Source organism: Ambystoma mexicanum, chromosome 3q (assembly GCF_040938575.1).
Source record: "Ambystoma mexicanum isolate Mex_15411 chromosome 3q, UKY_AmexF1_1, whole genome shotgun sequence".
Lineage (NCBI taxonomy): Eukaryota > Metazoa > Chordata > Amphibia > Caudata > Ambystomatidae > Ambystoma > Ambystoma mexicanum.
The window spans coordinates 2,276,790-2,296,315 of record NC_090926.1 but is presented as its reverse complement, the minus strand read 5'-3'; the positions used below and the strand labels follow the sequence as shown (position 1 = coordinate 2,296,315).

General features: G+C 45.6%; 1 protein-coding gene across 18 annotated transcripts in view; it reads left to right on the top strand.

Annotated features, from left to right (window-relative positions):
• Positions 1–19,526, top strand: part of SGSM3 (small G protein signaling modulator 3) — a 685,370-nt gene that overhangs the window by 633,421 nt on the left and 32,423 nt on the right. For all 18 annotated transcript variants that reach the window (XM_069652912.1, XM_069652902.1, XM_069652903.1 and 15 more), the window contains 3 exons: positions 4,396–4,548; positions 5,329–5,399; positions 10,702–10,750. In XM_069652912.1, coding sequence (XP_069509013.1) covers positions 4,396–4,548; positions 5,329–5,399; positions 10,702–10,750 — 273 coding nt within the window. The remainder of the gene's footprint in view (positions 1–4,395; positions 4,549–5,328; positions 5,400–10,701; positions 10,751–19,526) is intronic.

Here is a 19,526-nt window from a genome sequence, read left to right as displayed (position 1 = left end):
TTCGTCTGGCCCTTCTTTGGCCACCTCTCCTCCCTCCTTGTCTGCCCAAGGTTTCTAGACAAGTCCGATCTTTGAAAGTCTTGTCAAAACAGGTTCATCCCTGTTCCTCCAAAAGCATAAAGGACCACATTGACTCCCTGGCTGTTACGCTCACCTGGTATCCACGGGGACGCCACCCAGCTGCGGGGACTCTGGTGCCCTTCTCAGCCGCTCCCTGGTATAACCAGCGGGGAAGTTCTGCCTGGAAAACAGGTGGGCAATGTTCAAGACTGGGCAACTGGGGTAAAAGCCTCCCAACACCCCGTATGCCTGCAGCCCCTCCCCGGACCTTTCCTCACCTTGTTATGGGTTTTGGCGTGCTCTCCGTCCTGCCTTCTTGGCAGGGGCGCGTTGTCCTTTGTGGGCGAGTGCGATCTAATTACTTCACTGATGCTGCCCTTTAGAGTCTTTCAGGTAGGTTTTATTACTGTTATACTGTAAGCCTTTCTTGGATGCAATAATGTCTTTTCTCTCTCCTTAGGTGCGCAGAATTTCGCTGTGGAACGTTGGCTGAATTTTGACTCACCGGCAGGTAATGATGTTTCGAGAGCGCCTTGATGCGGTAAGTAGGCGTTATGCGCAGCGCTATGATGCCTTGCCTTTGCTAACCTGTTGTCGTTTGTTCCCGTAGGTTGCGGTGCTCTCCCGGAGCAAGAAGTCCCAAGGCGGTGCTGGTCGATGGACGACTTGAGAGGTAAGCTGCAGGCACAATTGTAAATGTCTAATGTCTTGTTTCTCTCCTTTTGCAGATCTGACGGTCCGGGAGGCTCGCTGTTCCTTGGATGCTGTTTGCAGGAGCAGAGGGCAGCTAGCGGTGGAATCACAGGTAAGCTGCTGCTAATAACGATGTCCCTTTTGTTTTTCAGGTGCTGTTCTTCCGAGGTTCGCAGATGCTGCTGAACACGATGAGCGCCACGTTGCAGGATTGCAAAGTAACGCGAAGTGTGTTCTCCAAGTCAGGTGTGGTTTAAATAGCATCAAGAAAGTAGTCCAGGTAAAATGGTCCCTAGGCTACCACACCCAAAACACTATACTGCATAGCTTGGTTCCAAGGAGCCAAGCTATGTGGATGCCTCCATGTTGACTGGCATTGAAATAAAGTAGTTCCCAAGCACAAGTCTTCATTAAGTATGAGCCTGGCGCCAAAGGTGCCAGGACTGGCCCCAAGAGGGCCTAGGCAAAGGATGCCTAAGCTTGTTGGGGGCCCGAGCCGAGACCCCTCCTGGCCCATGGGCCTGCCGGGGGGGGGTTTCAGGAAGTGGGTCGTGACACTGGCTCCTGCCCTGGCCAACTTCTGCAACCACTCCTTCGCCACTGGAGTTTTCCCTTCCCCCTGAAGCACTTCCTTGTGCACCCTCTACTTAAGAAACCCTCTGCCGACCCATCCTGCCCAGCTAACTATTGCCCAATCTCCACCACACCTTTCCTGGGCAAACTCTTGGGAAAAGCTGGCCATCTCCCAGCTCAATCTTCACACTGAATCTGTTGGTTGTCTCCATGATCATCAGTCTGGCTTCAGAGCTGCCAGAAGCACGGAAACTGCTCTCCTGAACATCCATGAAGACCTGCTCTCCAACCTTGATTCCAACACCCCCTGTGACATCATCTTACTTGATCTCTCTTCTGCCTTTGACACGGTCAACCATGCCATCCTGCTCAACCGTTTCCGTGATAACCTGGAGATCACCGGTCAGGCCCTGCCGTGGCTGACTTCTTTCCTCTGTGAACGACCCTCCCAGGTTCAACTTGGGTCCTTCCTCTTCTCTATCTTTATCTCTACCTGTGGTGTTCCCCAGGGGTCTAACCTCTCTCCCAGGCTGTTCAACCAATACCTGGCACTTCTTGCCCACTGCATTGCCGCTCTCTGCCTCAACTTCCAGTGCTATGCGGATGACACTCGGCTCATTTTCAGGCTACCCTCAGCCACCTCTTCTGCCTCTCTCATCTCTGTCTGTCTACCATCTAGGAGTGGTGTGCCGCCAATGTGCCTTAATGCCAGTAAGATCGAGATTCTCCTCATCGGCACACCCGCACCCTCCTTTCCTGCACTCTCTGGCCGGCCTCTCTTGGCCCTCTTCCTGCTCCCACCTGTGAGGCTAAAAACCTCTGGATCATCTTCGACTCCACACTCTCCTTCTCTCCTCACATCTCTGACATCTCTAAGAAGTCACACTACCAGCTGCACCTCCTCAGAGGTATTCTTCCTTTCCTCTCCTTCCCCCAGGAGCTCACTGTCTCCAGAGCTCTGGACTATTGCAACAGTCTCTTTCTAAATCTGCCTGCTTCTACTCTCTACTCTCTGCAACTTATCCAGAGCAGGATAGCAACACTTGTCCTTGGCCTGAAGCCCAGGGATAGTATTTCTCCAGGACTGAAATCTCTGCACTGGCTCCCAGCGGCTGCGAGGCTTAAGTTCAAAACCCTCTACATTGTCCACAAGGCCTTCTGGGGCCGCAATACCTTCAACTCTCTCTTCCTAAATATCTTTTAAATTCTCGAGCTCTTCGCTCATCCGCCTCCAACTCCCTCAGGGTAAGTCGCTTCTCCAAGCAATGAGTTGGGGGTAGATCTTTCTTCGGCTGGGTCTTCCCTCAGGAACAGTCTTCCTGCCTCCCTGAAACTTGAGGAGAACCATCTCTGGTGCCGGAAGCACCTCAAAACCTTCCTCTTTGCTTCTGCTTTCTCTCCCCTGCTGAATTCCTGGCAGAAACTGAAACTGCACTCGTTATCTGGCCACCCTCTGGTCTCGGGCCCAGGTCACCTCCCCCGCCAGTTGCACTCCTGCACTGCCTCCCTGGCAACCCCTGCACTTGAGGACTGTTTTCTGTATCCCTACAGTCCCCCTACCAGCAATTGACATCTGATGTCTGCACTTACCCTTGCACTTGCAACCAGCTGGCCGTTTTTTCTATTTGTTGATTTATTTATTCTTTTTTTCCATGTACTGCACTGTTCCCCTCCCCCTTACCCCCCTGTACTTTTCCCCTTCCAATGCACTTGTGCGATCTGAATGACACCTGGCCTGGTAAGATCATGGTCTCTGTCTTCCCTCTGTTCCCCCTCCCTTGCCTCGTTGCGCCTTGAAACACTTGTGTATAGGGGGGGGGTCAGGAAGAGGGACTGCACTGTGCATGAGGAACTCACCAGGCGGCCTAGCAGCCGACAGGCAGCTGAATAAGATCCTTAGAAGTGGAGTTCAGGCAAGGGCAACAGATTTAAGAACGGCAAGTTGAAAATCCGATGTAGAGGGAAATATCAATGTTTCACAGGGCAGCAGATGTAAAACAGCTCTAGATGAGAAAATATGGTTAAAAGCAACATTGAATATGGCATCCAGTTAAAAAAGCACCTTTTAGGCAGAGCCAGCAAGTTAAAATGATAGCTAGATTTGAATTTTACACAATGCAGTTAAAAAGCACCTGTTAGGCAGAGCCAGCAGATACATAAGAAGTTGGACTGGACTGTGTTCAGTAACAGTAGACAGACAGAGAATGCAGGGACAGGTAATGATGAGCTTGTCACAACTGTAGAGCTAAAAAGGTGAGAAGGTAGCAAGTGATATGAAGGGGTTAGCAGGAACAATTAGAGCGGCTTGTGCAGCAAGCTCTTTGGATGACCCTGCGTCTCACATAGGGAAACACAGGTTAAATAGGTTAGGCGGCTGCAAGGTCTCCAAGTTCAATGCTCAAAGTGAAGTAGCAGGCTGCCAAGGCCTGAGGAAAAGTTGAGTGTTGAAATGGGCCTCGGGGAGAAGGAGCTGCTAAACGAGGGGAGATGAGGAAATCCTTGGGTGCACTTATGGCTTTTCAGAGGCATGTTCTGCTCAAGGGTATTTGCAAAGTAATGAAATGGGCTACTCCCCACACTTTCTGGAAACAAATTTTAATTTTAGATATCCAGTTTGAGCTGTCAATACTCAAAACATTTCTCTTTAACTGCATTGTTCGGCTGCCCTCTTCCTGTTTTGTGGTCTACTTGATAATGTCCCACAAAAATGGAGCAATGGGGATGGGACATAGGAGTAGTTAAGTTACTCACCATAGTGTCTGCGATTCTCCTAGTCTCCTTTCATTCATGCATCCCGCACTCTATCTCTGCAAATAAGTCCAGTATATTTTTACACTGAAAAAGGACTTGCAGTTGAGTCCGACAGCATGTGCAAGGTATGTCCCCTGTGAGGGTGGAGGTTCGGCCAATGTATGCCTGCTGGCATGCTTTATGAATTGTGAAGTATGGAGGAAAGACATCTATAGACTCTTGAATACTGTGGTCACAGTATTGAGCAACTTTCTTTTCTTTCACTGGGTTTATGTCTTGTATGTAGGATCTCCTTTTAACCCCCTTTTTCTTTGGCAGTACTCCATCGCCGGAGATGATTCAGTGACGGAAGGGGTGACAGATCTGGTGCGGGGCACTCTGTGTCCTAGCCTGAAGGCCATCTTTGACCATGGCTTGAAGAAACCATCTCTGCTTGGGGGTCCCTGCCACCCATGGCTCTTCATTGAAGAGGTACAATGTTCAAAGATTGCCAAGAGTTTTCTCTGTCTTTGATAGCTAAGGTAGTAAGCTTTGCAGATTATGGACTACAAAATGTAAAACGCTGTGTCACGTTATTGTAAAGGTTTACAATCCCCAGAAACATTGTTGCAGTAAGCGTTCAAACTGTAAGAGGCCTTAATGCTGAACGTTAGTGGGTTTAAAGCTTGCATACATTATTATTGCATGGCTTCCAGTGCTGTTACTATAAAGCATAAAGGATTAATGTGCAGGGCAAACAAATACAGCATATGGCAAAGGTTTACAATACTGGACACATTACAGCAGACCAGGTTAAATGTAGAACGTTTGAGTAAGAGTTGAAATTCTGTATAGATTTACACAGCATTGCTTAGTAGAATGTTACTCAATGGTGCAGAGTTAAAATGCTTGTAAACATGAAAACTGTCTTGCACAGGTGGTCAAAGTGCTTCGTTCTTCAATACTGTATAGCACTGGATAGTAATGCATAGCAAGTGTTAAACTGGTAGGGTCCGTTAATACTGAATTACATAGATGCTTAATGTGATGACTCTGCATAGTTCTGAGGGTTAAAGTGATTGGGGTATTGCTAACACTTAGCTAAAAGGATTAAAGCTCTGCAACATTGCTAGCAAACAGTTTATTGAAGTTGGGAAGGGGTTCAGTGGGCTGAGCATCTTCTTACTACACATGCTCTTTGAAGAGCCAAACAGAGTAAGTTAACCAGCTGGAAGGTAACAGTTGTTCTTGCCATCTTCACTTCTCATTTAGGCTGCTGGCAGAGAGGTAGAACGTGACTTTGACTCTGTGTACTCACGTCTGGTCCTTTGCAAGACATACAGGTGAGAGGCAACTGCTGCTCACGCACACGCACAACATTCTGACTGCTTTCACTGATACTTCAACATAAACTGAGCACTGACCTATACTCCATCATAAGCTGAGCACTGACTTATACTTCAACATAAGCTGAGCACTGACCTATACTTGTTTTCTTTCAACATAAACGCAACATCCTCTAAACCTCTAATATAGGTGCAGCACTCACTTAAGTATTTGAACTTGAACTCTGTACCAATGCAGTATTGATTTCACACTCACTTAGAGTTCACTATGGTCTTCGAACTCACTTGTGCTTTAGTATAGAGCCTACACCAATGCTTCCAACCATCACTCCAGATTCTTTGATATAGGCACTGCACCTACTAATATTGTAACATCTTTACAAAGTACTCCTGTATTTACTCACTGATGTCTCATACTGCAGCACACATTGCTCACTCCTTTCTATTATAACATTGGCTTGGAACTCACGTATACTTCACAAGAGGATTGGCACACATTTGTTAAACCCTACATTCACTGATATTTCGAAATACATGCTGCATTCACTGAGCCATTGTTAAAGTTGCACTTAAACTTCAGCGCTTTTCAATGATTCAAATATAGAGTACAATTTCAAGGTAGGTTCCACACTCACTAATATTTTAGTAAAAAGTTTGATGGGCTTAATGCCCAAACAGATTCATTCGAATTTGACATTCCTCCCACTTATTGGGGCAGTAAGAAAGACCTGTCAGTGTAATCAAAAATACTGAAAAGCATTGTTTCCATATATGCCATTCCCACAAAGGGACAGCTGTCGTTGTGGTTGTTTATTCTAGGCTGGACTACGAGAACGGCTTTTAGCTTGCTATTCTGCAACACGCCCTCAACTGATACTCCCTTAAAGTGCGTCAGTTTTTGTCATAGTCAGTTTGTGTCGCCTAGCTCGGGTCCCTTCCTTTGGAATGATTGGGTCTGTGCCATGTAGGTTATTACTGACTAGAGGTAGTTCTATGAAACTCGGATAATCCCCTATTGCTGCACAAAGCTCTTCTTTCTTCTATATGTCTTTGTCACTTTCAGTAACATGTCATACTCGTGGCTTGTATTGTGCTGCAGAGAAAAACCTTCAAAAATATCACTGTTACCAACACCTCTGCCTCTGACTTTAACATAATTCCCCCATTTAATCCAGTACAGCATACAGTAGATACTAAAAAAAAACATAAATTCACTTAAATTGCTAATACGTGAATTTCTTTCTGCTACTAGTAAAATAAGCTATTCAGGCAATTGATTTTCCTTCAAATCTGCCCAAGCAAGTTCATGCTACCTAACATTACAAATAACGTATCACTGCTAAAAGTTGTTAAACAGAATTGTAAAACACATCAACGGTGGTACCCACCAAACCTCCATTACCTTGCCAGTAGCCTTGGGGAATGTGCAGGAAAAGTGGTCTAAAAATAAATCGCTTGAAAACGTATTATGTTTACAAGAACGCAAAGAAGAGATCCAAGTAGGTGCAAACTCTAAAACACATTTTCCAAATATTTAAGTTATTGGAATCAAACCAAAGCACAAACCTGCTTGACTGTCTACAGGAGATGCATCATTCTTTGAGGAGAAAATGCAGAAATCCAGTAGAGCATTCCAAATATAAATGTTTTAGAAAATAATGCACAGAATGTAAACTTGGAATCCAGCAATCATCCGACCAAATCAGAAACACCCTTTGATTTGGTGAAAGCTACTATCAAGGATACTATATCCATTATTGCTCTGTTAAATCCTACATCATGCCTGGGTAACCCCAGCCCATCACAGATTGTAAAGGATTATATAGAAGATCTACTACCATTTTTACTACAGCGTTAAAAAAATTAGACTTTAGCTCGTGCACTTGTACCTCTGAATCTTAAAAAATAAAACATTTATTACACAGTTCCTGAAAAAACTTACCTTGGATTCAGATCTACCTTGTAACTGGAGGTCAATTTTAAACAGCCCATTCTTGACAAAAAATTTGGAGAAAGTTGGGACGTTTACAATATCAGACATTTATGGAGACCCATTGTTGCTTGGGTTACAGACAATGCAGGGTTTATATGGGGTACAGAGACGGCACTGGCGACAGGAGTTACTTTGGAATATGGATAAACATCAGCACTCTGATCTCAAGATGCTTGATTTGCTGGCTGTGTTTCGCACCCTGGACCAACGGACCATCCATCATGGACTGTGTTCAGTGGTCGGATGGTATGACAATGCTTTGAAGTGGTTTCAATATTCTTTCTTGTCAACCAATTAAATTGTGCAAGTCCATCAGGACTTGGATGGGGCCACCTTTATGCAATATGGGGTGCCGAATGGGTCCCCCTTTTCTTTAACGTCTACACAAAACCAATTTATGACCTTCTGCTGGGTTAATATGGACCATTGCTATGTAAACAATTCTTTTATTTTTTAAACCAACTGGATTTTCGATTCGGCTCAAGAAAACAATAGTCTAGATGTGGTCTTCAGATCGCTAAAACACTGGATGCAGCGAAACTAGCTCCAGTTCAATAATAAGTGATCTGGCCATAATCTGCACCCCCAGTGATGCCAAGAAAGGTATAAGTAGGTGCCCCATTATTTTGGGGCAGTACTCTATTTTTGAGGTGCCTTTTTATGAGTCACCTAAACCTTTTGCTGTATTTCTTTGCGTTTAGTCTTTTTCCTTATTCAATATGTTTTTTGGTGTGCTGTCCTTGGCTGCCAAATCTTTGAAAGGTGCATAGCTGTGGGTATGGGTTATCCCAGCCCCAATGTGTGGATAACTGCGGACATCTAGGGCCATTGGAGATATTTTCATTGGAAAACAAACCTGAAAGACTGCTGGAGAAATTGTCTGCTACTGAGGTTTCTGAACCCTGCTGTACTGGATTGAAATACAAAAAATAGGGGTACCCCTAATGCTAATATGAAGTACTATTTAACAGACAAAAAAGAAATCCACATATAGAGCAATATTCATTTCATTGTCATTGATTTACAAAAAAAAGTAATGAATTTGGAGAGGAGGGTTTGGATCTGTGCCCAAAGGGTCACTAAGAGAAACAGCAAGGTGAGAGTACACTCTGATAGAATTAAAGTTTTTATATATTTGAATTTGAGAAAAGAAAACATCTAAAAACAACCAAAGACATATGACATAAATTCAAAATCATACAACAGGTTTTTATTAAAGGTATATACAGACAAAATATACATGTATATTTACAAAACTAAATTCTTGGACCAGACAAATCACAGGTGAAAGAAAATAGTTAAATTAAAGTAGTCATTACAGTCATCTAACAAGATTAACTCATTCGAAGAAATTGAACAATTCCTGCTGCGCAAACAAAAAGGTCAGGATATTGTACGTATGAATCCTACGAGACTGTAGTCGTTTCAGGGCTGTAGGCCTGCTTAGTATTCAGACAAGTCTTCCGATTTGTTAAATGCCAACGTGTGAAGATAGTAAATCTTCTAAGAGAAAGTGGCCAGTGCTTCTGTGGAGGATGGCTATTTCATTATCATAGTTTGACCCTGCCATGTTACGATCACTGGGGGAGTTCAGGGTCAACAGGAGACTCCCGCTCAAGATTGATTTCATTAGGGTCCGTATAGTTCCACAAGTAAGGTTTATTGTAACAGGAATAAATGTCATCCATAGGAAACGATGCAGTGGTGTAAAGGTAGCAGGCAAGGGCACACGTTATGGGAAAGAAACTATGAGCTGTTAAAAGGTTATTGGAACCTGTTTAGTTTGGAAAGTCACTGATCACCTCTGTAAAATATGTCTTCTGGTTTAGCAATTTTGATTCCAGTAAAGAATCACTGCAATTAGGGAGTATATAAAGCTACCAGGGATACGATCTGATACTGGCAACAGTGCTGCTCTCAGGTAGCCAACAATGCCCATCTAGTAGTCGGGCAGTACTGATGTTGACCCATGATGCAGATCGGGTAAGCCCCCAGCACCTCAACCCCTCAGAGCATGTAGTTGGAGAGGTCCATGTTGCAGAAGGTCTTATGACCATATGCGCAAACTCTACCTGTAACTCGTCTCCAGTAATACGGTTACCCACCTTTTCATGTCCGGCCATGCAGAGCAAGCAGCAACACTTCTGGGAGCAGTGGGACCTTGGGGCCCTGTTAATCCAATTGGACCTGCCGAGCTTCCACAGGTTGTCTAAGCGTTTGTTGTTTTCTCTGTGCTTTGGGACTTGTCCCCGTGATTGGCAACGTTTAAAAGCTGTTTCACTTACCCCCTGGTTCTTTTCAGGCTACCCACAGCAGCTTTGTTTTGTGTTCTCCATTTTTGCTGTTTGCTGGGTGATAAAGGGTTCCATTTTCTTCGCTTCGCGGACCCGAGGATGGCATCACAAGGGTTTTATTACACATTAGTATTTCTTCTGTGGGAGGGAAAGGTGACTGGAGTCTGCAAAGAGCAGTTTCATTTCAAGTAAAGGAGGAACTGAATATGTCGCAGGTTTAGATGTGTTCCCTTGTGAAAGATTCACACCTCCCCGCCCCCAAGCATCCAGTTACTTACTTCTGCTTCAAAAAGCAATTAAGAACGGTCTTGTCCTGTCAGTAACCTTACATCTCAATATAGGACTTCTGGTTTCCTGTGATCTCTTGTGGCTCCTTCCATTCAATGTTAGCCCATACACAAGAGTTCTTTGCACTTTATAATAAAATAAAATAGCATTTCATATAAAATCCTGAACAATAACAGTTCTAAAAATACTTCAACATCGTTTCAGCATTCACTAATGCTTCAGCATATACTTGGCACTGACTAATATTTTAGCATTTTCTCTGTGCTCATTAAGACTTTAACCTAGACTCTTAATACTGCAATATGGTCTCAGCACTGACTATCATTTCAACATAATCTTGGCATGCACTGATAATTGAGATAATTTAGCACTCACGAATATGTCAACATAGGCTCAGTGCTCAACATAGTAACGCACACTTGCATCCTCATAGTACTTGAACATACATTTAGCTCACTCTGACACTTAACATAGACTTAGCACTCATTAAAACTTCAACATATACTCCACTCTCACTAATATTTAACAGAAAAGAGGCACTCTATATTTCAATATCTTTTTTGCACTCCCATATACTTTAACATAGGATCAGCACTAATAATTTAACATAGACTCAGCATGCACTTAAACGCCAAGATAGGCTGTTCTCACTCTAGCAAGGATATGTCGCCCTTTCATTTGCTCTCATTCCAGCTGACTATTTCTTTTTTCTTTCTTTTTTTAGGTTGGATGAAGATGGGAAAGTGCTGACACCAGAAGAACTTCTCTACCGAGTAAGTGTTTAACACCAACACTCTCATTCCAGGCAAAACCCTCCCCATCCTCTAGCGGTTTAGAACCAAGTTCTGCAGTAACATTAGGTGAGGACTTTTATGGCGGCCCTTCTTTCGATCATTGGCTATATTTTATAAATTCAGTGGCATTCCCCATCACTCCTAACTCTTTGTGATATGTTCTGTAGCATTCACTTTAATAACTGGCCCTCTGTGGAACAGCGCCCCTCCCTTTGAGCACTGGCCCTCTGTAATGGATTCAGTTACTCTCTCATTGCTGGCCCTGTCATTGATGCAGTGATAGTCGCTTTGATCATTGGCCTTCTTTTATGGAATCAGTGCCACTCCCTTTGATAGTTTATCCTTTGTGATAGATTCAAGGCCACTCACTTTGTCTGATTTTCTTGGTTTAGATTGACCTAATGCCCTGGGTGTTATTAAAAACACAGAAGTGAACATTATGTTCATTATCCCTTTGTGTGAACTCTAGCAATATTCCAAAAAGGATGGCTCTTAAAAATACTTCTTCCATGGATTAACAGTAAGATCCCCTCATCGTGCGATTTCTGTACCGATGTGCACTCAACTCGTTTCAATAAGATTTAGCGTTACTGTACACCCTTGAACATTTTTCAAAAGCCCTTGAAGTATTTCTGAAACATGGATAAAAAGGCTTTACCTCTTTTACATGTATCCCTACAAACTGATTCTTTAGCTTAAAACTATTTTTCTCGGAATAAATATTCATCTGCCATTAAAGTCCCCCATACAGTTTGAGCTGATGCTTATTATGTTACTACTTGCTCTGGCATACATCCTCTTTGTTTCATGTTGATGCTATGGGTCAGATGTCAGTGTGTTGGCCTACTTAACCGTGTGAAACGTATCTCCATGGTATGGGAATGATGAGCGAGAAGACGGGCGGCAGGAGATTTGGAATATGATGGGTCCAGGGGACATCCCCATATAAAAGGAGAGAACTGTTCTTGCAGCCCACTTTAAAGAGCATGGAATCATGGTGAGGTGATGGTGCTCATTTAATCATGTTGCTGCACGGCATAGATAGTGGCGTGTCTCAAGACATTAATAAATGTGAGGTTTCTCTATATGCTGGCCACCTCAGAGAAAAGTTACATATATTCATGCTCTTTAGTGTTAAAAAGCACTTTTTTGTGGGGGGTTAAAGATTTTTTTAATTTTTTGGAACACAAACAACTAGTTACTCTGTTTTATTTAGCGACAAGAACAGTCAGATTAAATTTAAAGAGCCAGAGAAAAACAGCAAGCATCCCAATGGCTCCAGTAACAGACTGAGCATATTCATGATGAACCCTTTTAGTGCACAATTCAGTCAAACTTCAGACATGGTTGCTGAAGATCAGTGCATTTCATTGATCTAAAGACAAACAACTTTGCATAAATGATTGCTAGCAAGGTTGCTTTCATCCCCTGTGTTCAAGGTATGAGATAAGTCAGCCCACAACTGAGCAAAAGGGTTACCCTCATCTCAAAAGAAACTACTTGTAAAGTCAAGCATAAACTCTTAGTAGGTTAGCAGGGTGCTTAAAGGCACAATACACTTTATAACATTCAAATTAGGGTCTGCCCTCACAATGTTATTCCAAAAACACCTTCATCTGGTTGCCCGTGCAAGAGAAAATGAAATGCACGGTCACAGGTAAGTACCCTTGGAAAATGGCTAGTTCATTATCATAGTTTGACCCTGCCATGTTACGATCACTGGGGGAGTTCAGGGTCAACAGGAGACTCCCGCTCAAGATGGATCACATAAGGGTCCGTATAGTTCCACAAGTAAGATTTATTGTAACAGGAATAAATGTCATCCATAGGAAACGATGCAGTGGTGTAAAGGCAGCAGGCAAGGGCACATGTTATGGGAAAGAAACTATGAGCTGTTAAAAGGTTATTGGAACCTGTTTAATTTGGAAAGTCAAAGATCACCTCTGTAAAATATATCCTCTGGTTTAGCAATGTTGATTCCAGTAAAGAATCATTGCAGTTGGGGAGTATATAAAGCTACCAGGGATACGATCTGATGCTGGCAACAGTGCTGCTGTCAGGTAGCCAACAATGCCCATCTAGTAGTCTGGCAGTGCTGATGTTGACCCATGATGCAAATTGGGTAAGCCTCCAGCACCACAACCCCTCAGAGCATGTAGTTGGAGCGGTCTGTGTTGCAGAAGGTCTTGTGACCATATGCGCAGACTCTACCTGTAACTCGTCCCCAGTAATACGTTCACCCACCTTTTCATGGCCCTGTTAATCCAATTGGACCTGCCGAGCTTCCACAGGTTGTCTAAGCGTTTGTTTTTTTCTCTGTGCTCTGGGACTTGTCCGAGTGATTGGCAATGTTTAAAAGCTGTTTCACTTACCCCCTGGTTCTTTTCAGGCTACCCACAGCAGCTTTGTTTTGTGTTGTCCATTTTTGCTGTTTGCTGGGTGATAAAGGGTTCCATTTTCTTCGCTTCGCGGACCCGAGGATGGCATCACAAGGGTTTTATTATATGATATGATATGATATGGCATTTGTTACGCGCCTATACACAAGTGTTTCAAGGCGCGACGAGGCAGGGAGGGGGGAACAAGGGGAAGACAGACAACGATCCTACTAGGCCAGGTGTCATTTAGATCGCGCAAGTGCAGGGGTAGGGGGAAGGGAAAAAGTGCAAGGGGAAGGGGAGGGGGGGGAGTGCAGTACAGGGTAAGTAGAATAAAAAATAAATAAATAGGGCCAGCTGGTGGCAAGTGCAAGGTAAGTGCAGACAAGTGCTGGGAAGGGGGGGCTGTAGGGATACAGAGACAGTCCCGCAGTGCAGGGGTTGCCAGGGAGGCAGTGCAGGTGGAGAGTGGCTGGGCCAAGGACCGAGGTCGGTGAGAGTGGCCCAGGTGCAGGTTCAGTGCAGTTTCAGTGAAGAATTTAGCTGGGGAATACACATAATAATACAAATAATACACATTATTATTTCTTCTGTAGGAGGGAAAGGTGACTGGAGTCTGCAAAGAGCAGTTTGATTTCAAGCAAAGGAGGAACTGAATATGTCACAGGTTTAGATGTGTTCCCTTGTGAAAGCTTCACACCTCCCCGCCCCCAAGCATCCAGTGACTCACTTGTCTCCTAATTTTGTGTCTCTCAGTGCCTGAAGTAAACCACCCAAAAGGAAGACTACCTGATGGTTAGCCCAGGTAAACCTCCTGGGGGAGGGATGGGATGAGGACGGTGTTGACAGGCAATTGAACATTATATCATGACATACTGACTGGCAGGAGAATTGAGCAATGGATGGCTGTTAGGAAAGATGTGTGCTGCTTTCCTCCAATACACTTCTATGGGGCACCCTTTCTTTTTGCTATTGCTTGACTGCTGACCAGACATTTGGAGGTAAGTAAAGTCTTCTGCTTTTCTTCCCTTACTTTGTGCTAATTTTCATGGGGAAACTGATCAGTCCCTAAGACTATCAGTACTGGGAGACCTGGTCTCCCTTAGCATAGTCCTTGCATTTTCAAAGCTGCACACATCACTTTCAAGTGAAGTGCGGTTAGGATACTTGGTATCAAACGTTTTCTTTTGTAACTTTGTGGTTACAAATACAATGTGTCCAGGATGGGCAGTGGATATTTTTCTACCATGTTTTTGACTTTTTTCTCATGCAATTTTGCATTTTACTGCATAATGCCATAAAGAGTACCATATCCTTCAAAAGGGCCATGGCACATGGTTTTTGCCATTCTTTGGCCATGTTGTCCTTTGACCTTCTTCCTACTGTGCTGTGTCTGGAGTTGCCATATATGGATAGCCCTTTCCCAGGCAAAGCCTCTACCTTCACACGCAAAGTGGTGCTCTGAGGGAGGATGGATGTTGGGACTGGGAGTTTCTGGTCCCAGTCAAAATCTGTGTCATTGTCTGATTGTGAGTAGAATGTTTGACCAGTGGCTGTCCATGATTGAACAGCATCTGCCAGTTTGAATGGTGCAGAACCTTACCATTGGTGGACGTGGTGGTGACTCCAGTCCAAATTCGGAATAAAAGGAGGATTCCTGCAGTCATTGAAGAGATCATCGTTGGAGCCAAGACCCCTAGGAAAAAGTGCAGCCTGCTGACGTCCCAAGGACGACCGTTGTAGCTGACCAGCATTGCCTCCAGCCAAGTCCCGGTGAAGTTCTGCCCCTCTGTCCTGATCTCAAGAACTCCTCATTGCTTTGACCCATGGGACAGTCTCAACCCCTGCCTGAGGAAACGTTCCTGCTGAGACTTCATAAGTGTCCCTGGACCATCCAGTGCACTGCCAAGCTCTCTCCTGGATTACCTTGCTTTAGCCAGTGCATCCTTGGAACTTGGAGGGTCTTTAACTTGTGCTAAAAGATGCCTGCTCCTGCATTTTTAGCCTTCCAGTTTCAACAGAAGCCGTGCAGGGCCTGCTGCTTTGTTAACCAAATGAAGATCGCCTGTCGCCGCCTGACCGCAGTGACTCCTGTTGAATCCCATATTCTTCGCTCCGTGGAGCTCCCCTGAGGTGACCTGCTCCGCTGAAGTGTTCTTTAGTTCGTGTCGGGTGTGACCAGCTGGTCAGTCTCTGGAACCGTACGTAATACAGGTACCGCGCCCCCCATCCCCCAAAACTAAATCCTGCATCCAAAACCAACCTCTGCACCCACGACCTGTGGACCTCCCTCGAGTAGGCCAAGCACAGAAGCAAGTGGGCCCAGCAAATTCTGGAATCTCTGATAATAGTCTGTGGAAAATCAGAGTAAGGTGGGTAACATACCCGTTATGCCCCCCTCCATAGGATTACATGGCTGTAAAGTTTGTTACCCCATCTTTCCCTTGCTGGACTCAGATCAGTGGTGTTCCAGTCAAGGATCCCTCCTGGCCCTTCACTAATGTGGCAGGAATGGGAGAGCTACTTACCTGACCATTTCTAAACTTTTGGAACACTTAATTGCAACGACTGCCATTGCTCAATCCAATATTAAAACTACCTGAACAGTATATCTTGTGGAACTGGTGACTGACTCTAGGGCACTATGCCCCATTCCAACTCAGTGCTGGATTTACTAAGAGTTAGGGATCTAATTCTAGGATTGCTCGAGTGTTTTAACTTAAATTTTCCTACTTGTTTACTTACCTGTGTTTACTGATGCAGAAGGCCGGTTTTAAGACCAATCCCTGGTATGACTGGGATTGTAGGGTAGCTAAGAGTATTAGTCTAAAGAGCAAAAGAGGTAGCAAGGACTACGCCAGCACCACTACAGGAGGCCAGGAAGGCCTATAAAAATGTAATGATGAGCAAAAGGAAGGCATTTGACGAGCCTCCTTGCCGGTTGTTGCGCAGGTAATCTGAGGTGCAACTCAGGGAGGGTGGGACATCGAAAAGGTTTTGTATCCTGTTTAATCCGTGCATAGCACCTCCAAGCTTTGGGGAGTGAAAGGCCTGTATACTGACTAAAATGGAGTGGGTGTCTCCCACTCTCCCATATTTTAAATCCAACCAGGCGGTTGGTTTGTTTACGAATCTCTATGTAACAAACCTGCTGTAGTCCGACTTCCTCCCACTGTGAGCTCGGTTTTCATGCTGTGCTGTTTATACTTCAGTGAATTTTAGTCCTCAGGTTTTATTGATCCAGTGTTTATAGTTGTGCACACAAATGTATAATTTTTAAGCCTGATCTTTAATGAAATTAACAAACTGAAGCACAGACTATTGATTGGTGTCCTGACTTTGCTGGCGTTTTCAGTTTTTTTGTCGTCGTACATTGAATACAATTAGGTCTAGAGGCTTTGTTTGCAGTCACGTTCTGATAACCTATCTCTAGAAAGATTTTCCTGGAGCAGTTCTACCTCTGTTTTTTGGGATCCAGTCTAGGACCACATCCTTGAAGTTGCATACTCTACCAAACCCTCCTTTTCTGTTGAATTTACTTTTCGGCTGGAGCTTCAGCAGCACGTGTTGCTGTTGTACATATGTTGCACAATCCCAGTACATGGCTCAAGACAAGATCTGAAAGCCCCCAAATCTGCCAGAAACCTCTGAAATGCTACAACTTTAACCAGACGATCACTACCAACTTGTGTTTGTTCACTCCCGATCCAGAACCACTTCTGGAAATGTTAGAAGAATTGTTATCCCTGCTGTCATCTCCAAGAGACTGGTCACCACAGCAGAACTGTCAAGCAAAAGTAGCGGGTATTAATGCATAGTACATTAAGAATCAAGATACATATTGGGAAACTAGAACACCTCACTGCTGACAAGTCCTGCAAGAAATCTTTAATTGTCAGTTTCCTGATGGGATTCCAAAAGAAGAAAGTGAATTGTCAGGCAACCTTTGTTTCATGGACTTGTCAGACAAAGCTCCTTTGTCAACTCAGCAAACGTCTTTCACCTTGTACCTCCTAGCCTGTTGACCTGTTCTTAACCGGCTTGTTTGTTCTGAAAACATTTGGCACCATCTTTGAGTAGATTTTTTTCTCTCTTATGTTCCAGCAAATGTCCCTGGGCCATTGATTTGCATCATCTTCTTTTTCTGATACTTTGCCTTCTGCTTTCTCAACCTTTGTGTACACCTTAATCATCTGGCTGTCGTCCGTGATCAAACATGTGCGCCTGAGTAGTTCTGACATTCAATGCCCCCCTATTGTGCAACCCCTATCACAGAGCCTTTTTTTTATTTTCAAAGAAATGTGCTCTTTGTTATAATATATGATATGAGACCCTATTCATATATGACAAGAACCTGGCAAGGTCACTTGGTTTGACCTAAACAGCAACCCTGTTCTCCAGCATGGGGCCTGGCATATATTCACATGCTCATGAATATTCCCCTTCGTCAGGCTGGGAATCCTCGGTATAGAAAAAATAAGTATCAGCTTCGTTTCTGATCTGTCTTTCTTAGTAGTAACCAATCACTGGTCTCTGGGTCATACTGCCCCCAGCCAATGACTGCCCTCTCCCTAAGCCCCTCCCCTGGCAGCCATCCTCAGATTTTTACAGCACGTTCAAGTGTTGGGAGTCCTCGTGCTTTAGCTCTCGAGCTTTTACTGCGTGTTGCGTTTTTTCAAAGAGTTTAATCTCATTTTTTTCAGTCAATCGAGCCTCAAGCTCCACCGTTTCTACTTCCGATCAACGGGGACCCGTTTCGGAATTTTCTTCGCCCCTCAAGGGCGAAGTTTTCATCGAGTTACTCTTCTCGGAGGATTCCAGAAGATCTGAGGCCTACCTCGTGGACATGGCCCAGGACAAGGGAAGCTCGACGCCCGGATCCAAGCTGTTCAGGAACTGCCCTGTATGCGGATTACAGAATGTTTTCAAGGAGGATGAGCATTCAAGATGTCTCTACTGCCTTCACGAGGACAAAACGCACGTGGAAAAGGACTGTGCGTTTTGCAAGAACTTGTCGGAACGGACCATGAGGGACCGCCGGACCTGACTCGCAAGCTGGCTGGCGAAGGGCCCAGTAGGTGAGAAGAAGAAGAAGTCCGAGCGGTCTTCTAAGTCCTGTGAGGGTGCCCCAGCGACGGGGGCCCAACAAAAGGCAAAGCACCGCGAGTCCGCGGGCACCGGGAGCGCCGAAGGATCGGGCTCTTTGGCTGCCAAGCAGGGCGCGCTTCCACAGACGCCATCAACCGCGAGCCAACGCTCTGGCTCGGGGAAGAGGAATTCTGAGAACCCGGGTAAGCTTCTGGAGAGGCCCCGGTCGATTTCAAAGGAACCAGCCGAGGGGGAGCGAGGCGGTGACCCTCCCCCCAAGGTGAAGGCCTCAACCGCGCCCAAGGTGGTGAAGGCCTTGATTCTCCCGGCTAAGGCCTCTATCGAGGGAGTCGTGGCGACCCTGGCTTAGCCTGTGGAGGCGACCTCGGGGCCCAGAGTTTCCCTGCTGCCGCGGAAGGAATCCTCTTTCCAGCCCATCAACAAGACCCCCGTCAAGGCCCAGTTGGAAAAAGAGGGGGGGGGCATGGCCATTACGGACACGGATATAGCCTCTGAGGAAGAGCTGGTTGAAGTCGTGAAAGACCTCAACAAGAGGTTCGAGAAGGTTCGATCCCAGGGGAGAGATCCTCAGGAAGTGATCGAGGAGAGCGACGGCGGCGACGACGAGGCTCCAGTGGAGGAGCAGCCATCTCGTCCACTGCAGCCACTGCCTGAGCCGCAGACAGCTCACGGCCATTTTGATGGCAATCCAAACCTTATGCACGGAGATGAGGACGAGGTTGCCTCTAACCCTGACGGGCGAGCCGACGGAACCGGGCCCGTCGGGAAGTCCTCCAGGCAAGTGGAGGAGAATTCACCCATCCCCACCCTTCCAGCCCTCGCGGCCCGTAGAGCCTTCATCTCCCTCTCCGGAGCCCAGAGATGACACAGCGACGGATTCGACGAGAGGGACGGATGATGACGGCGGCAACGACTGGATAGACCTTCCATCACCACCCCCTCGGGCTTCTCCGCCCGACGAAATTGGCCCCTTCCACGCCATGGTCACCAGGGCATCTGAGCTCTTCCAGCTCTGCCCCGAGGAACAGAAGAAGGAAGGGTTCCTCTACCAATGGCGGGAGGCCAACAGAAAGATGGTCCTTGCGGTTCCGTTGCTCGACGATATCTGGGACGAGGGGCTTGCGGTCCTGAAGAACCCATCCATGGCTCCTGCCAAGAGGGATCGGTACGAGAAGAAGTACCGAGTCCCGGATTCCGCCCCCCTATGCCTTAGGGCCCAGCCAACCCCGGATTCGGTCGTCTCTGCGGCGGCCAAGAAGAAAGCGGCG